Source organism: Aedes aegypti, chromosome 2 (assembly GCF_002204515.2).
Source record: "Aedes aegypti strain LVP_AGWG chromosome 2, AaegL5.0 Primary Assembly, whole genome shotgun sequence".
Lineage (NCBI taxonomy): Eukaryota > Metazoa > Arthropoda > Insecta > Diptera > Culicidae > Aedes > Aedes aegypti.
In genome coordinates this window covers 214,706,422-214,728,730 of record NC_035108.1, presented here as the reverse complement: position 1 = coordinate 214,728,730, position 22,309 = coordinate 214,706,422, and the positions used below count along the sequence as shown (strand labels likewise).

The 22,309-nt window shown below is 37.0% G+C and overlaps 1 protein-coding gene across 6 annotated transcripts in view; it reads left to right on the top strand.

Annotated features, from left to right (window-relative positions):
* LOC5574477 (tyrosine-protein kinase receptor torso) overlaps nucleotides 1-22,309 on the top strand; it is a 198,415-nt gene that overhangs the window by 36,417 nt on the left and 139,689 nt on the right. For all 6 annotated transcript variants that reach the window (XM_021843939.1, XM_021843940.1, XM_021843938.1 and 3 more), the window contains one exon: nucleotides 20,849-21,328. In XM_021843939.1, coding sequence (XP_021699631.1) covers nucleotides 20,849-21,328 — 480 coding nt within the window. The remainder of the gene's footprint in view (nucleotides 1-20,848; nucleotides 21,329-22,309) is intronic.

The window sequence follows — 22,309 nt, the reverse complement described above, 5'->3', positions numbered from 1 at the left end:
GTCAAATAAAATAATCAATAATTTCAGGCAAAAATCGTTACAATCTTCTATTGCCACGATTAATGCGTTATATGTTTAGGTTAAGTTAGGTTAAGTGTATTCAAAGTGTTTTTTTTCTCTTATAAGCAGGTGAAATCAACTCACCTGTAAAAAATCTGAACTGCTACGGAAAATGAAATGTAATATGTTGTTAAAAAAATGTTAATAAAATCTTAGATTTGTTTTACCAAATAAGGATGATAGTGTTGTGTAATAACACAGAACACCTAGATATAAGAAATAATGAATATAATGTTTGGAATGATACTAATAAAAAAAAAAAAAAAAAAAACGAAAGGGGGGGGGGGTGTGTTGTCTTGAGGTTACGCTTTCGCTTCATAAGCGGAAGGTCAAGGATTCGATTCCCAGCCCCTCCACAAAAAAAAACCCGTCCAGCCACAAGAAGACGCTTCATGGAGGACCGTGCATTGGGGAGCACATCCATCCTCCGTCAGTATCAGATGGTGACTGAGACAAACTCACCCTCTTTGCAGGCAGCTAGCCTCACTAACCGCAGAGCTCTCTCCTACCTGCTCGGTGTGAGAGTAAAAGAGTAGGAGAGAGTGAAAGTAGATGTAAATATATATAAGTTTAAAATAGATCTGTATCGGTAAAGAAGCTACAGATCAACTGATTCCGGCACAGTAGTGGCCACAAGCACAAAGTGCCTTAAAAAAAAGAACAAACGAAGTTTTGATGTTGTCTTCAAATCTTTTATGTCAATTAAGTCAATATCACGCTTTGTTTGTCAGTACTTCGCTCCTACTAGGAATAATTAGCTCAAATGTTTGTTTTTGATTTTCAAAATAATCCTACAATTCTTGAGGCTGACCATGTTTATTTTCTGGACAGCTATTTAAAACGTTTTGAGAAAGCATAAGTTATGAGCTTTGAAATGCGTTCGGAACTCAACACGAATTTCGGATATTTTGTCCATTTTATGAAATTTAGCTATAGTGTGATCGCTTTTCCAAGGCTTATTTATTACTGAACAATGTGTTTGTTAATTGTCATTTTGGCCTCTATTGGATCAACTGTTCTTATAATATACTGAAGCTGAATTAGGATTTTATAAGATACTTATTCAGCTCTTATTCATGCTTATGTTAAACATGTGGAAATAACTGAAGTGCGACGCAAGTAAAACGTTAGTTCGTCTTTTGAATATCCTTTTATACATATACATTTGCTTAGTGGAATATTGACTTTTTAATTGGGGGACATGTCTTGTTCAACAACTACCGAAAAGCTAAACATTACATATAATTTGCAATTGGATTAGATGGACAAATTGATGTGAAGATTTGCGAAAAAGTTACACGTCTTCTCAGTGAGAATCGAACTCACGACTCCCCGATCTCTAATTGAGGCGCATTACCACTACGCCATGAGAGGACTCATGAACGCAGAACTTAACCTGAATTCGATTTCAGCTCAATAATCACGTGGTCCTCTTTCGCAAAGTGCACCTCTTTCGGAAGAATTAGATGCCCATCCAAACACAAAGCTTTCTATTTATATCCAATGCCTAGCCCGAGAGCGCATTATTTTTTAGGTAATGAAATAGCACACAACACTAGCCAGCAACTGTACTGGCTGAGGTTTCTATTGTGTGGGCTTCCAATGGGTCGCGACGTTCTCAAACGACCGGTTACGGAACATGGGTCCGTTGCTCGATAAATATTTGTTTTTAATTATGAATCAATTTGTCCATTTAATCCAATTGCAAATTATATGTAATGTTTAGCTTTTCGGTAGTTGTTCAACATTTATAATTTTCTGTTGTGTTGTGAAGAATGATTCAAAAACTCATCGTTGTGCCAGAGAGTTCGATAATATGTAAATGAAAAAAAAGTTATACGTAGTCGTTATGGTATAGAATCTTGAAAATATAAATAAAATTGATTACTAATTCTTTTTTATTCAAAAGACTTTATTGGTGTAATGTTGTATTTTTCAAATTTAAATTTTTATGCATCATTTTTTGAAAAAAAATGTGATAATCGGTCAATCGTTTCTGGCGTAACGATTCAAATATGAGCGGTTCATTTGAATTCGAATGTCGGTTTACTTTTGTGTTTTTTGATTTGGATGAAATTTTGCACATGCTTTCTTTATGCCCAAAAATGCCTTTTTGCATCATCGGCTCGCCATTTTGACTCTAGCCTAACTTTTGAGAAGGGCCTAAGAAAAAAACCCTTAATAATTTTCAAAAAATTATTACTTAGAAACGGTTTGTCCGATCAGTTTGGTGCCTTCCGCAAAGTTTTAGGTTATTGTTGGGACTATCTGGAAAAAAATATACACTGTAAAAAAAATGTTGTAATTTTTTATACATTTATAGGTGTATTTTTGAAAATGGTCATAGTAAACTTTTTAAATATTTTAAACTCGATTTTATGAAAGTACGCAAAATTTACAATAAAAAGGTATACGGAAAAATCAGGCTAACTTTTACCATTTTAAAGATACAGCGATTTTAATACAAAATTATGAGATAATTTTCAATTTTCGGTCATTATAATATAACTTAGAAACGGTTTGTCCGATCAGTTTGGAGTCTTCCTCAAAGTTTTAGGTTATTGTTGGGACTATCTGGAAAAAAATATACACTGTAAAAAAAAAAACGTTGTAATTTTTTATATATCGAAAATAAAGCTTAAAAATCAATTTTCTCAAAAATCGTATTTTTGATTTTTTTATATTTTTATATGTTGAAGTATGTATGTATGTATGTAGGTAGCCACCAATCCTTGCTTGAGTCTTGCTCTGCATGCGGTTCCACTCAACAGTAAGGTCAAATTTTATTACCAATCTGCATTCAACATACCGCTGTATGAAGGGCCAAAAGGGGGGGGGGTGGCGGACCCGTAAGCAGAAACACTTACGCGAAACCCGCGGGAAATAGAGAATCTCCTTCCAGCCATATGATCCAACAGATTGAGTATTAGAATTTGCAATACTTGTCGAGCTTTCCACGGAAAGGTTTGTTAGAAGAAGGGCGCGTCAAATCTTTTACAACTGTTGGAGAGAAAAGTACTAGACGCGAACGACTAACACTTTTCCTCCTGACTCCGATTGGCACTCCACTTCATTGTCCAGTTGTAACTTCAATGATGCTCTGATGCTCCCTCCCTCCCCAAAATATGGTAAATTCAATTATAGTGAAATGTTATATACTAGAACAGATTATAATATATTTAAAATAATATGGTAAAAAATATGAAAATAAAATGGTAGTAGCAATAAATTATGACTCAGTAAAACAGAATTTAAGTGCATGCAGTATTATATCGACCAACACATATTTTTCTTTTTGATATTTGTCCTACTGATGATATTAGGCTGGTCGAGCGAAGGGTGAATAAAATATCTAATAATTTGAATAAAATAACTCACCGATTTTTTAATAAAGTTTCCGGATACATCGAAAACTTAATTTCAGCTTCCATATGTTTAGAGTCAAAATCAAATTTGTATCAGCCTAAACATAAAAATAAAATAAAATCACAGAGAATCGATATCCAATTCCAATTTTAAGAAGTATAAGAACTCAAGTATTTGTGTGTAGCCGTAAACTATGCCAGTGGCTATGAAGGCATATTTGTGTGGTAATTATTTTTAACTAATCAAAAAAACTATCGTTTATCGATTACTAACAGAGCTTCTAGCCCTTTTTTGGATGCCCTTTCTCTGTGAAATATTACATTACATATTAAATAATAAATGTTTAATAATAACTTTTCGTTTCATATATGATATGTGGTTCAGATGCGTGGTTCTCAGTTGCAGCTCGACATTCTGCGAATAACGATAGTATAAATAAATGTTTTCGAAAAAGTCCGGCTTGTTTTTTTTTCTGAAAAGTAAAGCGGTTGAATTATCTTTTGGCTGCGTAGTACCATATATTTTTATGATGTTCATGTACCTAGGGAATCGACTGCTATAAAAAAATGAATATCACAAAATAACTTATATTTAACAGCTATAATGAATGATACAGTAATTATTTATAAGGAACACGAATCAAAACAAATAGTAAACAAAATATGCTGTAATATAATGTAATTCAATAAATGTGAAATAAAACAGTACATAGTATAAAATAATTAAACAATATAAAGTAAAAAAATATAATAATTTTGCAATAATGTACAGAAATAAAATAACATATATAAATTACACATCAACACACTACAATTTGTATCAATACAATGAAATAATGTTTGTTTGTCACTATTTGATTTTATAGTCAGATTGAATTAGATGAAGGACGTGAAATTTCAAACATCATATTAAACAGTTTCATTCTCCCCGGGATAACTAAAAAATATAATAATAATAATTGACAACAGATTAACAGATTTGAATGATTTGCTCGTTCTGTACATCATCTAGGATCCTGACTTAACGTTTGACAGAAAATTGCTGAAATTCACTGAAAAAGTTAAAAACAATTAAAACACATATAAATTTTTGTGGAGACCTTTGCACAGACTAGCGTAGAGTTTACTATGTGACAACATAACTTTTACCTTGTTTACTTTTATCCAAAGAGTGAGAAAAACATGTATGCAATTTAATATACTGTAAAGATCCGATTTTGTCAGCCGCTTTTATAATATGATATGACATAACATAATATAATAGAATCTACAGTAAACTCTCCATAGCTCGATATTGAAGGGACCATCAAGTTACAGAACATAGAACCAGTGCTACTGCGATCCAAAGGATTATCGAGTTAGCCATCAAAACTAACTTTTGCTCTGGTTCTCTAACTCGATATTAAGATACGAAGCATCGTGTAGGGGATAATTGATTGTAATACAATGTAATATAATATAAGGGCTCATTCATAAATTTCACAACGCAAAAAATGGTCATCTTTGACGCCCACCCACCCCCTCGTAATGCATTTTGTATGAATATTTTTCGAATTTCGTATGAGCTGTAACATCTTAAGGACACTCACTCACCCCCTTCAGCGTTATCAAATTTATGAATGAGCCACTATATAATATGTTATATAATACAATACAATATAATATAAAACAAATAAATATAAACAATTCTTCGATAAATGCTGCCATACGTGTAGTTGATAATCTGCTGTCGGAAATTGGTCGGCAACCCTATAAGTTCGTGTAAGTTTTTGACCAGAAGGAAAAAATCATTATGTTTCCATAAAAACCTACGAATACTAAGATCTAGTATTTGGTATTCTAATATACACAAAAAAACACACACAACAGAAAGCAACGAAACAGCGTATGGATCAATGCACGAGTCCACTAATATGACGTTTGAGCGGTGCCGAATTCACTGGTTTCCATGGTCACATAAATAACACGGCACCGCTAAAACGTCAAATAGTGAACTCGTGCATTGGTCCATTGTGCGATGAACAATTGGAATTTGACATATAAGTCCACACGGGACGTCAAGAAGCAAATCTCCATATGTCGATGTGCAAAAATATTATATAACACTATATAAGTAGTGTTCAACCCATTACATTTGCAGTTTCATCGGTTAACTAAAACTCAATATTTGCTTCTGCAAAGTTTTGATGAAAATTGTTAGAGCGAGACAAAAGATAGAGAAAACAACACGGTCTCCCGTGTCAGTTCTTATAAGTTTTCAACCACCGATGCATCATCTTTGCATTACAATACATCGTAATCCATCACCTCCACCACACATACAGTCCAGGTCCACAAGCTGCCGATATCCATCTCTTCCATAAAATGAAAATGATTTCTGCATACAATTAGACCCCAATACTGTCTTATTTTCTACCAACATTGAAAAAAATCTGCAGAACAATGTCGGCTCATGAGTCTGTACGTGCCCTAAATTTTTTGGATCGTTTAACTTTTTCTGAGCGCTGTGTGCAGGTGCTGTCTCCCACGGGCAACTTGAAAACAGCGCGCACAAAAATCAAACATTTTACAGCATGCACAGGCTCATGGGGCTGTCCAATAATGACGCAAGCGTTTATGGGTGTAGGGCGGGGTTTGAAATTTCGTACGTGCCATTCAATTCTTTGTTTGTATGAAAATAACAAATCCTACCATAGGGGGATGGGAGTGAAAACCCTGAAAATCGTCTTGCGTAATTAATGGACGGCCCCTTATGTTGAAAGACAAAAACATAACATGTTTGCGAATCAGAACAAACTCACCGGATACTCAGCCCTTCGGAGAGCTCGCCTTCTTACACCCATGCTACACAGTCAAACTTTACCACTATCGTCGTATGACTCACACAAGCATATCATTTTCTTTCGAATTCTTCTCTGTCTTCATATCTCTCACTCAAACTTGAAAAAAGTGAATGGAGGAGCAAAATTGCTTCCAAACAAATCACACGGAAGCCACTTTTAAAATTTATATTTTCATTCTCAACATCTAGGAGTATGGGAACAAAACACTAACGAAACAAAACTGATTCATTTCGTAAAATTTTCAACTTTTTTTTTGCACTATCTCAAATTTTTGCCCTCGGGCAAAGGAAAGACATTCATCTTCACTCGCGGAGAAAACAACGCAGACGTCCACTCGCGACGGAGTAACAAACCGAACTCCGACGGAGTAACAAACCGAACTGAATTGCTGTCATCATTCATAGGCGTATAAAACATTAACTTTTTTCTTTTTTCATTTGACACTTTTAGGAAACTTGTGATAATAAATTTTCTTAGCTGCCTATTTACCAGTAAGTTAATTTGCTCGCAAAGTGTAAAAAATATTATATTTTTTCACTACACTTTTTTATATTAAACTTTGGGAGGGATTATTAGAGTATGTTTAAAAACTACAAATGAACTTTAACACTTCACTTTTTGCAAAAAAAAATAAAATACTAAAATCACTAAGGTGAGCAAATACCTTTAAACTCTAATATGTGTTGCTTATCTTGACAGATAGGCCTATTTCGTCTGCGACTTACAGACTTCTTCAGTGTCGAGTGCTCGACTTTTTTTTTTTTTTTTTTTTATTATATTTTTTTTTGTGTCTAAAATACCACTGTACCATCTAAGGCTGCTGGGAAAACTGATATTTTTATATGTTGAAGTAGACAAAAAATGAAGTCTTTTGCACAGTGGGTCAAGATGGATAAATCATGGACAAAAAAGTTATGATTTTTTTAAAAAAGGTTGATTTTTCAATCATGGACAAAAAAGTTATGATTTAAAAAAAAGGTGAATTTGTTGAAAATGGTCATAATAAACTTTTCAAATGTTTCGGTAGCAATTAGCAAAACTTTCTCATATACCTTTTTTGTTGAAAATTTTGAGTACTTTCAAAAAATCGGGTCGAAAAGCATTCAAAAAGTTTATTTAGACCATATTGAAAAATCAACCTTTTTTTAAAAAAATCATAACTTTTTTGTCCATGATTTCTCCATCTTGACCCACTGTGCAAAAGACTTCATTTTTTGTCTACTTTAACACATAAAAAAAATCAAAAATACGATTTTTGAGAAAATTGATTTTTAAGCTTTATTTTCGATATATAAAAAATTACAACGTTTTTTTTTACAGTGTATATTTTTTTTTCCAGATAGTCCCAATAATAACCTAAAACTTTGAGGAAGACTCCAAACTGATCGGACAAACCGTTTCTAAGTTATATTATAATGACCGAAAATTGAAAATTATCTCATAATTTTGTATTAAAATCGCTGTATCTTTAAAATGGTAAAAGTTAGCCTGATTTTTCCGTATACCCTTTTATTGTAAATTTTGCGTACTTTCATAAAATCGAGTTTAAAAATATTTAAAAAGTTTACTATGACCATTTTCAAAAATTCACCTATTTTCAAAAAATTATAACTTTTTTGTCCATGATTTCTCCATCTTGACCCACTGTGCAAAAGACTTCATTTTTTGTCTACTTTAACATATAAAAAAATCAAAAATACGATTTTTGAGAAAATTAATTTTTAAGCTTTATTTTCGATATATAAAAAATTACAACATTTTTTTACAGTGTATATTTTTTTCCAGATAGTCCCAACAATAACCTAAAACTTTGCGGAAGGCACCAAACTGATCGGACAAACCGTTTCTAAGTTATAATTTTTTGAAAATTATTAAGGATTTTTTTCTTAGGCCCTTCTCAAAAGTAAGGCTAGAGTCAAAATGGCGAGCCGATGATGCAAAAAGGCATTTTTGGGCATAAAGAAAGCATGTGCAAAATTTCATCCAAATCAAAAAATATAAAAATGAAATTTGGGAAAAAAGTCGTCATTTTCTGTGGAACCGCTCAAATGAAACAGAGCCTGCCCAGATAGCCGTAGCGGTAAACGCGCAGCTATTCAGCAAGACCAAGCTGAGGGTCGTGGGTTCGAATCCCACCGGTCGAGGATCTTTTCGGGTTGGAAATTTTCTCAACTTCCCAGGGCATAGAGTATCTTCGTACCTGCCACACGATATACGCATGCAAAAATGGTCATTGGCACAGTAAACTCTCAGTTAATAACTGTGGAAGTGTTCATAAGAACACTAAGCTGAGAAGCAGCCTTTGTCCCAGTGAGGACGTAACGCCAGAAAGAAGAAGAAGAGCCTGCTTCTCACCTGATGAAAAGCCTTATAAAAGTGCAATAAGTTTTATTGTAACAATACCATAGAATATCTATTCCATTGTTTGGCATAAGTAAAATAATAATTATTGTAAACGACATTTTTACAATAAAAACAAGGACATAATGCATCTTTACAACAATATTTTGGAAAATTTTCCTTATAAATTAAGGCCCAAATAATAAAATCTATGGTACTTTTATTGGATTGTTTTTAAGGCATTTTTGGCACAAAATTATAATCTATATCTTGGGAAAAAAAAAAGAAAAAATCAACCCGGAAAGATCTTTGACCGGGGAGAGTCAAACCCGCGCCCCTCAGCATGGTCTAACTTCCAGTTGAAGCCAAATGAACATTGTTAGTGATTTTAAAAGTAATCAAGCAATTGAAAAACCAAAAGTTTGAACAATTTTTAATTCACTAGATTGACAACAATTTAATCCAGAGACTTGTGGGTGAAAAACCCACGACTGAACTCCGACCCATGTTAACCGAAACCCTTCTACGTTTTTAATTAATGGTCTCTACCAGAACACACCATTGCTAGTGGCGTACTTCTGATTGATTGGGGATAACAGGGAATGTGATGAGTTATTCTCATATGTTGACCCATCGGATCGTCACTGATTAATTAAGTGGATTTTTTTGAAACATGTACCACATGTACCGCAAAAAGAAGTTAATGGAAGGGTATACATGACTTGACTTCCATTAAGCAAAAAATGTCAATATTGTACACTCTTAAAAATAATGAAAATTACTGTGGACGTAATTCACAGTATGACTGAATGACACATGATGTAAATGATAAAACGACACAAAAATGTGTACTTGAAGATGTATTGAACAAAAAAATGTATTTTACACGTTAAAGGACACGAAAACGATGTCACTATGATCGGCATTTTCCGAATCAGACGCTATGGTATCTGAAATGTTACATAAATTTATGTCATACGGCTCGCTTCTTTTATGTGCATCCAAAAGACGTAAAATCACATGATTTTATCGGAGTGTGTATATATTGGTTTCAATAAACACTGAGTCAACAGAACCAAGCTGCCATAATCCAATTTTGGGGTAAGCAAGCAAAATCGGTATTTCATTTACATCAGCTTGCATTTAGGGGTATTCGAGGCGGTTTGGCCAATGGGGTGGAATGAGCACCCCTTGAAAACTGCATAAATTCTGTAAATTTCATCTGAAATAACATGCAACCCCAAAGCTGATTAGGAAATAAAGCAATAGGCATGTTATAAGTCAGTGTTCGAAACTCAAATAAAAATAAATAAATAATGTTTGAAAAAACTGCCCATATTGCCCCGAATGGCTCTTTTGAATTTCATCATTTCAGAATAATGATGTTTGACTGTTAGAATGTTCCTTAAAAATTATATCTTCTTGCACGAAGTGTTTATAAATACTAATAATTTTCAGGGGTAGTAACAAAATAATTGAATTTTTAGATTATATGAGATTATTTTGCAATCAAAAATGGGGTGCTCATATCACCCCATCAGATAAAAATCGACTCAAAAAATGACAAATTTTGAAAAATCAATCATTCATCCGTGAACTTCATAAGACAAAGGAAATCATGCGGATCTAGTGTGTTCATCTAAAAATTGTTGGAAATCATGCAAACATTCGAAAAATTCATAATATTTTCAGCACTTTTATCGACTTTTCCTTAAGGTGGCCAAACTGCCCCACTTTCCCCTATACAGTAGATATGCTCGCGTTTGCTGCATTCCGGTGTTTGGGATTCGGACGAATGGTTCTATGAGAAATGTGATAGAACCTTGAGGACCCAAGTAGTAACCCACAGCCAGCACCTAACTGTAGCATATCATATTTTGATTTTATAATGCGGTTAAATGTTGTTCAGTAATCCAACAAATAATCACACCTAATTTTTAAACTATTACCTATGTTCATACCATATGTTTTAATTCAACAAGTCAAAAATACCTCGATGAGGACTGTTCTACAGCTCTGGGGGCAACGTTATTTATTTCTCTTTTAAAATCACTTACTCTACCAAAAGGATAACGGTAAGATTTTTTGTATGAAAATTAAAAAAGTTGTATGGCGCGTAAGAAATCTCGCCTTTGAACAAGGTGATTATATATCTATTGTATGTACTGTACCGCTTGAGGACCTTAGCGATTTAACAATATTATTTTTTACATGGCAAATCGCGGAAATCGCCTTACGTAGTACATGGACCGCCCCTATGTTTGGAAGAGCAAATCAGTTTAATAGTCTTCAGATTTTTTGGAACGATTCAAATTCTTTCTATTTGATGATTGGGTGAATGCCCATGCCGGAATCCGAACTGTCAATTAAGGGGCAGGATCCGTCATTGATTTTCGAAATTTTCAAAAGCAGTTTTTTCGTTCAAAATCAAGAAAATTCACAGGAAAATGTGTTCACTGTATTCTATTCTCCAACCGCAACACAGTGAACACATTTTCGTCAAATAATTGTCAGTTTTGAACAGAAAAACTGCTTCTGAAGTTTCGATGATAGCGTAGATTACGATGACGGAGCGTTGAACGTTAACAAAAATGTGTTTCCGTTGATGTGAATCATTACTCTATTTTGATTAGATGATAACTAGAAGCTTTGACAGGATTTTCGCGCGGTTTAAAATTGGTACACTGTGTCAAGAACATATGCCAACTGAAGCATCTGTTTAACATTAACATTTATTTATTTTTGGAACAGGCAAAACTGCTGCATTTGGCGTGAAAGTTAGCATACACAAATTATGGCTACTATATTTCACTGCATGTATCCAGTAATGCATGCAGAACAGCTCAATTATTGCAGCCAAAGATTTACAACTTATACAAAAATAAATTACTAATTACTGAGGCGACCGATTTGAAAACAGTCTTCGGCAAAGTTGTAGCTGACAGACTAACCCTCAAGAGCACATGGGTAAACACTTATGATTGATTAAATAAATTGCATGCTTTTCCCATAGTTATTTCCATATAAACTTTGAAGAGCTTGTGCAGCCTCAATTTTTATTCAAATGAGCTCTAATTTAGGGAGTACACTCAGAATTTCATATAGAATCGGACGAGCGGTTAGCGTTAGCGTAGTTACATATAGAATCGGATGAGCGATGAGGAGCAAAAACCAATTTTTAAAACCACCCTAGTGTCTTCTTTATAAAAAGAATAGTCCTTGTTTTGTTGTCTGGTCGCTACACAGTTAAAAATAATGAAGATTACACGTCATGTAAACTTCATTTATGCGATGTAAACATGACGTCATGTAAATTTCAGTTTGAAATCATGTAAAAATGTGTTATATGTCATGTAATCACTCAGAATCCTGCTAAATTACATGACATATAATTGAAGTTTACATGACATATCATGTAAATATCCATGATATTCCACGCTCCAATTATGTGCATTATATGTCTCAGAAATTTACACATTTCGTTCGAACTGTGTACCAGACCTGTTATATAAAGTATTCTCAAATGATTGCCTTGAATTGTAAGAAATAAAATCATGTGAAACATTGACTAATATCACCAGATTTTAGGGATGGTACACAAATTATGTCACGCTAAATTTCAACTTTTTCGACCACCCTTTGTCCCTTTGTCGCGCTTTGGGTATGGGTCCTCCGAAAATTTTGTAAGGGTTGTCACGCTTGGCTTGACCCCCCTCCCCCCCCCCCCCCCTAAAGCGTGACATCATTCGTGCATGACCCCTTACGGTATTCTTAGTACCTTCGATCTTTTGTAACATATTCGTACATGGGGAGCCATGGGGAAGACCCTGTTCCACCCAAAACAGTCGAGCCTTCCAACAGTACCCATCAATCATGTTTCTCTCATCACTGGATCAGTTCCTGCGGTCCTGTTTTCGTGGAAAGGGGAAGCGTCTTCCAAACTCCAACCGCAGGCAAGTATTCAAATTGCTCATCCCTTCATCTGCCTGCCTGCCCACAGAACACATTTCGATGTTGCTGATGCAAATGACGGAACACCTGACTGCACGCAACATTCCTTGGAAAAACACCATTCTGACGAACAGTGCGCAACACAGCATCATTCTGGTCACCAGCGGGGATTAGCTACTATTCCCGTAAACAGACAATCAACGCCAATCGATCGCTTTCTGAGCGTATACTACCAAAACGTTAGGGGAATTCGTACTAAAACCAATACGCTTCGCCTTATGCTAAGCAGTTGTGACTACGATGTCATCGTCTTCACCGAAACATGGCTTCGGCAGGACATCGCCGATAGCGAAATCTCCTCTGAATATAACATCTATAGATGCGATCGTAGCACGGCAACAAGCGTGTTTTCGAGGGGTGTACTAATCGCTGTCAAGACTGCTCTTCAATGTAGTGCACTTGAACTAAGTGATTGCGGTCAACTCGAACAGATGGTAGTTCGCATCAAACTTGCCAATCGATCACTCATCATCGTCGCTATATACCTTCGATCAAACTCCATTCCAGCTAGTTACATCGCTTACACCAACGCCATCCAAGCGCTTTGCGATATGGTTTGTAGCCGACACTGATCGATCCGGGGGGAAATCATGCGGCTTTAGCACCACTCCGTTAGGAGACCGCAAGACAAGGTCAAATTTTCCCGGTTGAGACTCGTCAGGGCGAGTCCATTTAGAGTCCCCGAATAAGTTGAGGATCGAGCCAGCGTGCCTACAACCTACACAAGAACTGGGGTCTCTACCCAACGCAACAACATATACTGTCACACTCCAAAATCATTCCTCCAAAGAACGCAGTAAGACAATACTAATACCTACACTCTTGAAAATAATGAAAATTACTCTAGACGTAATTCTGGTTATGAATGAATGACACATGATGTAAGTGATGGAACGACACAAAAACGTGTCCTTGAAGATGTATTGAACAAAAAATGTAATTTTACATGTACTGTGTACACAGTAAAAAATATTTAATTTTCAATGTGATGTAAACTGAAGTGTTCTGTAATAATAAATCAAATTCTTGTGTTGTTACAGCATCATGTAAATATAAATGAATATACATTAGACTGGGCCAGCTCAGTATGGGAGAAAAATAAAGTTGTATAATTCCACGGGGCAGTTGTCTACAATATTTTGCACGGCATATTCGATGAATGCGTGCCTCATTGTCGGCTTGCTCCAGCCATCGTCAATTGTAAACCTTGGTGGAAAGCTGTACTCCGTCATATGCGTAACAAGTTACGAAAAACCCGGAATCGATTCTTTGGCGATCGAACTAATGCAAATCGAATTGCACTTCACCAGCTGGAAACTGATTACACGACTTGCTTTCGACCTATGCAGAATATGTCAACAACATCCAATCCAACTTGAAGTAGAATCCATCTTTTTTTTTTCTTCTAAGCAATGGGGGAATAAGGGATGGTACACAAATTATGTCACGTTAAATTTCAACTTTTTTGACCCCCTCCCCCCCCTTTGTCACGTTTTTTGTATGAGTCCTCTGAAATATTTGTAAGGCTTGTCACGCTTGGCTTGACCCCCTCCCCCCCCTCGGAGTGTGACATAATTTGTGCATGACCCCTAATCTGCTCAACAGACTTCGGACAGAGGTTCGGGAGTGTGGGGTTGATGTGAAGACAAAATTATAAAACAATAAACGAAATTGTAGCTTCCGGATCGCGCGTATTCGACCGTATCATGTAGATCATCTAGACACCTGCATAATAAGGTAAAAATAGCTGTAGAGACTCTTCGTTACTGAGCAGTTGTTTTACAACTTCGATACCGATGGCGAGCGTAGCACCGAGCAGTGCATGTGTTGAATCTCCCCTAGCTCGCGCTTTCAGAATTTTTGTGAACAGGCGGTTTGGTTGGAGACTTGTTAGTTCATTTATGTTCTTCTGGTAATTATATAACTCTAAGTGCATCAAAGTGTATGCCACTCTATGTGCTATGTGTTGGGATGCCGAGTGCTGAAATGCAGTAACTGCGGCTGTCATTCAGATTATACTCAAATTATATCACCTATGGCGTACCGCCATGAATAGACTGCAGAGCAGAGGGTTCGCTCTGCCGAGACTGGTTCCCTGTAACAATGTTCAAGGCGGCTAGGAGAAGCTTTTCGCCTAGGCTTTTTCTGCTGCGTATGTTAAAGTGCTATATGAAATAGCCTCTCCTCGTAGTAAACCCATCAGGTGGCTCGGAAGAGAAATGAGTCTGAGTCCAAGAGTAATGTATGTGTTTTCTGTAAACCTCCATTCCATGGGTAGATTTCAGGTCGTCGGTGGTGCGCATTCTTTAAATTATCTTCTACCGGTTCGGGTTGCAGATCACCTCCTAATAAAAAGCATGATGCACAAATGCAAAAATGATCAAATTATCAGAAAAGCTCTCAGTAAATGCTAGTATGACCCGTAACGCGGGTAGATCACCTTTTCGAGGTGCGTTACGAGGTAAGATCTACCATATTATACTCTTGTTGTATCTGTTCTTGTAAATACTTATAAGTTACAGTCGGAAGAGTATAAGAGAGTAACAAGTCACTAAGACCCACCTATTTGTCCTAGATGATGAGGAGGTCGAAGTGAAAAAATGGCTCAATCAGCATCTGAGGTTGGTTTCAACTCATGAGACAAGTTCTTTCCGAGTTCAAGAGTTTATCTTTCGATATCTAGGAGGGAAACGATTCCGAATCAGTGGAGTAGCAGCCCTCCTAACTTCTAAAATAAGCTTCTTGTTTCAAGGAATCTAAATGTCTCATTCGATGGAACCTGTTCACAGATTCAAAAAACGACCTTGAAGCTTATAAGTAGAAGCAATAATTTGATAAGCTAGAGTACCGATGCATGGTCAAAATCAGTATCATTTAACCAGCATAGTGGCCGAACCTGATTAAGGGGCGCGCTTTTGAGAGTTTAATGGTGACAAACTGTTTCCTCCAAAAGGTAAAAATAGCGGTATCTTTTTCTAAAGAGGCTCTATGCAAAATGGTAAATCAGTCGAAACCAACAGTCAGATAAAACTCTAATGCATAGCCCTAAAACAGCAAAACTTCAAAAGAGGGAAAATCCTTTGTTAGAAATGCTATTGAAATGCTCATAAACACTGTAAAGCATGAAGAACAGCCGATATTTATAAGAAGGCAACATTTCAATTGAAAAAAAAAAATACAGGCAAGATGTAAAAGTGAAATCTATGAAGAACACTCAATGTATAAGAGAAGGAATAATCGTCGATACAAGTGTCTACAATAGTAGAAAATCACAATAATGTAAAACTCCATAAGAACAGCCAATGTTTCAAAGAAGGACAAACGATAGTTCTGATGAACAGTTATCATTTGAAAGAAGTAAAAACTTCAGATGAGAAGGGAGGAATTTGTTATGAAAATGTTAGCAACTGAGTGTACGATAATCCTTTCAACGGTAAAATTTGGACCTTTCGTCCACTCGACCTTTTGTCCATTCGACCTTTTTTTTCCATTCGACCTTTTGTCCATTCGACCTTTTGTCCATTCGACCTTTTGTCCATTCGACCTTTTGTCCATTCGACCTTTTGTCAATTCGACCTTTTGTCCTTCGACCTTTTGTCCTTCGACCTTTTGTCATTCGACCTTCTGTCCTTCGACCTTTTGTCCTACAACCTGCACGGTTGGGTGACAAAACGTCGAAAGACAAAATGTCGAATGCCAAAACGTCAAATGCCAAAACGTCGAAAGGACAAAACGTCGAAGGGACAAAACGTCGAATGCCAAAATGTCGAATGCCAAAACGTCGAAAGAAAAAAACGTCGGAGGGATAAAACATGGAACAGACAAAAAAGTCTGTGTCTGACAAAACATCAATCTATTCAAGGATATGAAAGAATATGAAGAAAATCACAAAAATGCAAAAATTAAACAGTGTTTTGAACAGTTAAGGCAGTGACAAATTTTTTTCCTATGTTATTACCGTGGTACCGTAATTTTTAGTTGGTATTGGATGGTATATCAAAAAGTCAAATTGAAAATTACCAAGACTTGGCGAAATTGTTGAAATTCATGATTTAAACAATATCTAAGTTTAAATAATCAAGTTACAAAACATGTGTTAGAGTGTCTTATCAAAGTGTTAATATTAGTCAAAAATTTAGAGTGTTTTGAAATAAAAATATCAATTAACCCTAATTAAATTAATTTTATCGTATTCGGTTTTCATTATTTTTCCAATTGATACTTGTATTGTTCTTTCTATTTTGGTACTGTCTCACTATCGCTTAAATTATAAAATTGTATAAATTCTCTACACAAAAAAAAACAACGTCTAAACTTAAGTCAGTGATTCATAAAGGAAACTTGATGTAGATCCTGACTTCTATATATGTGATCCCAAAGTTTCAGAAAAGATAATCATGTTTTGGAAAATAATAAGCAGTTTCTGAACAGATAATCGATTCAGTTGTACTTATTCGACAAAAGAATGAGTAAGTTTTAAAAGAATAAAGAATTTACTAATTGTATAAAATTATGTGTTAGTTGTTAGTAATTAGTTTACAACACATTGAAATAGTTAAACATGCAAATGAAATTAGGTTATTGAAATTATCATGTTTGGTAATATCATCCCACTTCACACAAAATGTTGTATATTAATTTATATACTAAACAACATGAACTACAAACACTAAACTAATGATGTCACATTTACGGAACTCGAAGATAGACGAAACTGATCAGTTTGAACAACAGCAATACCAGTAGTCAGTAAGGGGCCTATTTTGTAAATCGAGCAGATTCATGTGACTCGTCTGTATTCATTGTCGATCAAAGCAAGCATGCATATTTCAAATGTCACCCGTCGACTCTCATAGTAATCCAGTCACATAGAGTGACAACTGTCGAAAAACTCGAGTGACAGAGCTGAGTCGAGCAAATTTTTCGGTCGACAGTGTCTCCATTCGAGTCATTTTGATCGACTCGACTTATAAAATAGGGCCCTCAATAAAATTACTTTATTTTAGTGAAACAAGGCGCGCGAATTGGATTCTTAGGGCCCTATTTTATAAGTCGAGTCGATCAAAATGACTCGAATGGAGACACTGTCGACCGAAAAATTTGCTCGACTCAGCTCTGTCACTCGAGTTTTTCGACAGTTGTCACTCTATGTGACTGGATTACTATGAGAGTCGACGGGTGACATTTGAAATATGCATGCTTGCTTTGATCGACAATGAATACAGACGAGTCACATGAATCTGCTCGATTTACAAAATAGGCCCCTGAATGTAACCGTTGAACGCTTTTATCGGAAGCAAAAGACTAGAAGAAGAGTTGAAAAAGGATGTTCATAGGGAAAGAAAAGGAACATGATCCGTTGCTGAAAATACAACTTAACCCACGAACCTATACCCTCAACATCATGGTTGACTTGGTTGATTTGGTCACTTCTGTACTTCAAATTCAATTTGCTTCACAAAGTTCTTCTGTCCTCGTCTGAAATTGATGTAAGAGTGACATTTTTCTGAAAAAAATTCCATGCATACTGCGATGAAAATTGTAAATTTTGCTGTTTCCAACGCCGTCCGCATCGCAACCGTTTTTTCCTTAGCAACACTAGTTATCCAAAATGACTGCTTTCGACGTTTTGTCCCTTCGACGTTTTGTCCCTTTCGACGTTTTAGGATTCGACATTTTGGCATTCGACATTTTGGCATTCGACGTTTTGGCTTTCAACATTTTGTCCCTTGGACCACCTGTTGTTTAGCGTCTGCACTAGTTACTCCTCGAGTCCACTCGCCACCTCCTTTGGAGTTCCGAAACGATGTGGGTGATAGCCGATGAAACGGCATTCCAGCCAAACTCGTCGTCACACATCCTTTGGACCAAATTGTCCGGAGTCGTGTCCCGACCGCATGTGGCAAACATGCGGCCACGCATTGTGCGGAAACGCGGGCACACGAACAAAACGTGTTCCGCCGTTTCCTCTAAACCTGCACAAACTGGACAGTCGGGAGAACCCGCATGACCGAAACGGTATAGATACCGTCTAAAGCAACCATGGCCCGAAAGGACCTGTGTCAGGTGGAATGTTAGTTCCCCATGGCGCCTATTGACCCAGATATCTAACCTCGGAATCCACCTGTGAGTCCACACTCCCTTGGTGGAACTTTCCCACGCACGCTGCCATTTGACCATGGAGGCCAGTCTGGCAGTCCTGCGTATGCCTCTTGTGCCGTGCCTTTCGAAGCACTCTATGTCTTCCATGATAAGGATACCAATAGGCACCATACCGGTGATGACGCAGAGTGCATCGTGTTACACGGTACGGTACGCGCTCGCAATTCTTAGGCACATTAGCCTATAAGTACTCTCTAGCTTGCTACGGTAGCTATCGGTACTCAAAGCCGTGCCCCAAGCCGGGCCACCATACCTCAGTATGGACGAAGCGACACTGGCCAGAAGCTTACGCTTACTGGCGTACACCGCAGAGCTATTGGACATCATCCGGGACAGTGCCACAATAGCTGTGGAGGCTCTCTTGCAGGCATAATCGACATGGCTACCGAAGGTAAGCTTATCGTCGATCATCACACAGCAAAAGTAGAATCCATCCTCGTTTTGGTCATTCGTCCGAGCACAGAAGTCATCTAAACGCACTCCATGCAACGTCGAATACAACGGACAAACAGCAAGTTCAGCCAAAGAACGGCAAACCTAATTGCCAACTTTTTTCAAAGCGTGTTTCGAGATTCTTCTCCAGCTGCCAGATTCCACCATCTTCCATCATATGACATCAACTTGCCGGATTTCCGGTTCTCTGCCGGGGAAGTCTTAGAACTACTCCACTGTCTCGATGCATCCAAGGGACCAGGGGTAGACGGACTACCACCATCGTTTTTCAAGAGTTGTGCACACGAGCTGGTCATTCCAATAGCGCTGATCTTCAATCGCTCTTAAATAGAGGGTACATTCCCGGCTATGTGGAAAATTGCAAGAATGATAGCAATTCAAGAGGATCCATCAATCAAGTCGAGAATTACAGGGGCATTTCGATACTTTGCTGCCTTGGTAAAGTGTTCGAGACTGGTGTTCGTAGATATTTATACAATGCCGCAAAACCCTTTATCAGCGAATTCCAGCATGGCTTCGTCGAAAATCGGTCAACAACGACAAATTTGATGGAATATGTCAACACTCTGTTTCCTGCAGTGGAATCATGATGCCAAGTTGACTCTGTGTACGTGGACTTTTCTAAGGCCTTTGGCCTGTTTCCGCATAACCTTCTCATTGAAAAACTGCTTCCCGAATTGGATCACTGACTGACTTAATTCTTATCTCACAGGCCGTAAAGCGTTTGTCCAAGTTAAGGTGAAACAGTTTGGAATCATCTTCTAAGATTGCACTGCAACTTCAAAGGCACAAATCTCGCGAAGAACACATCCAACTACAGTGAACTTTTTATTTTGGCTTTGTGCACTAGCAGAAAGCTTAAAATAAGAAGATCAGAAACGTTTGCCAACTATTTCTCCAGTTTAGTGCCTTTGAAAACGTGAGTAGGGGCACAAGTCGGCCATTGTGACGGCCATCTTTGGATTCCGAGATATTTCACCTCAACCAGCAAGTTTCGAATCATTTCTTCATCCCTTCCGGAGTTCCACAAGGGAGTGTGCTTGGTCCTCTAATATTCGTCCTGGTTATCAACGATCTAGCGGACCGAGTGTCTTCAGGGAAATTATTCTTTGCCGATGACCTCAAAATGTTCCGGATTATCGCTTCCGCCTTAGACTGTACAGCCTTGCAAAATGATGTCGATCAACTTATGGACTGGTGCCGAGAAAATGGAATGTTCGTCAATATAAAAAAGTGCAAAGAAATCACCTTCACTCGATGTCATACTCCTATTTGTTTTTCCTATAAAATCGGTTCAGCATTGACTCCAGCCCTACTTAATAGTCTCAATATAAATGTCCCTTCTCGCATCCTCCGAAGCCATAATGCATTGGTTCTCCCAGTTAGTAGGACGACTTACGGGTTTAATAATCCATTTTATGTTTGTATTCGTGCTTTCAACACTATATTTCATCTGTTTGACTTTGATATAAGTAAAAATGTGTTTGTTAATAGGATATTCTTATAGTTTAAAATAGCGTACAGTCTGTACGGCTAAGGCCGAAGACGAAGAATAAATAAATAAATATATAAATAAATAAATAAACTCTTTTATTCCTTTCTTTTCTTCTACAGTCCTTGGGGTTATGCTACAAACTGTGCTCAGAAGGCAAGATAGAGCTCGAATCGGAACTTGTACAAAATTCCGAACTGGACTTCAGTATCCAACTGATTTGCCGAGATAGCACTAGCCTGGTAATAGAAATCAACCGAGATCAGCTGCAAAAGCCTCCCAAATCGAGCACATCTTCAAATACCAGCAATGGAATACACCAGTATGACCCAAAGGCTAAACGTCCCGGAAACAGAGATAGTAGCTATGGCCACCTACAACGATCGAAGCGAAGCATTGCCAGAAGTGACTCGAGCTTGCAAAATCGTTATGAAAACATTTCCGGCAGTAGAAATGAAAACTATCATACTGACCATTTGTCTTCCCACGATCGAAATCCTGGTTTGGGACGAAATGCACCGCATGCAAAACCAACCCACTACGTTTACTTGATTAAAGTGCAAGAAAGTGGACACGAGCTGGGCGACAGGACAGTCTACATGGTAAGTGGATTATTATTATTATTATTCCTTCCGGGAATCGTTCATATAAAGCACGTGGGCTATTTGAGAAGCAAGATTCTGATTGAGTGTATGCTCTGGTTTTGGGGATAGAAGAAGTTTGTAATAGACTTCTTATTTTTCTCTAAAAAAAAACTCTTAAAAATGTACGTAATTGACTGGGTACGAAATCCTTGTCCAATGTGAATGTTTTAAAGTTCTGCGAAGATCATCTAAATGAAAACCTCAGCAAGTACTAATAGTGAATATCAACCAAAAACGTGACGCGAGGATCAATAATGCAATACTCTGTACTTCTTACCTGATTGCAGCGCATTTTATATGATAATTCAAAAATGATAATATCACTTTCACTTTCATATTTTACATCATTTTCACATGTGACCCTAATTTATGGTGTGATATTGCTTTATGCCTGATATTCTTTCGTAGTCAGGATTTACAAAGTGGAAAATGATCATCGGTCCCAAAATAACATCCTGTGAAAAAATGAGAATTTTTGGTGAAGGTTTAGAGGTGGCGCAAAGGGCGTATGTGCAGTTTTCCCATTTTAGTGAACTCTGAAAAATTTTGGTATGCTTTTCAGCTTGTTTTGGTGATTTTAAGTCCCTTAAGGACAAAAAATCATCTCAAAATTGCGATATCTCCACTCCTTTAGATGATATTTGACGAAATATATTTTATGCATGCGATTTTTGGCCCTTGAATAGGTTACGCTGGCTGATTGATATGAACCCGAATAAGCATATGAATAGCTGGGGAGAATTCCTATGCTAGTAGAATGGAACAAAGAGCAAAGAAGAATAAGAGAAAGAACAAAGAACACAGAAGAATGTAAGGTGGGGTGAGTTAAACAGGTGGGAGGGTGACTGAGGAATCTAGAAAACGATGATTATATTTATTGACTTCATTTTTTTCATTTTTTTTCTCGGGGATGGGATTTGATTCCAGATCCTCAGCGTG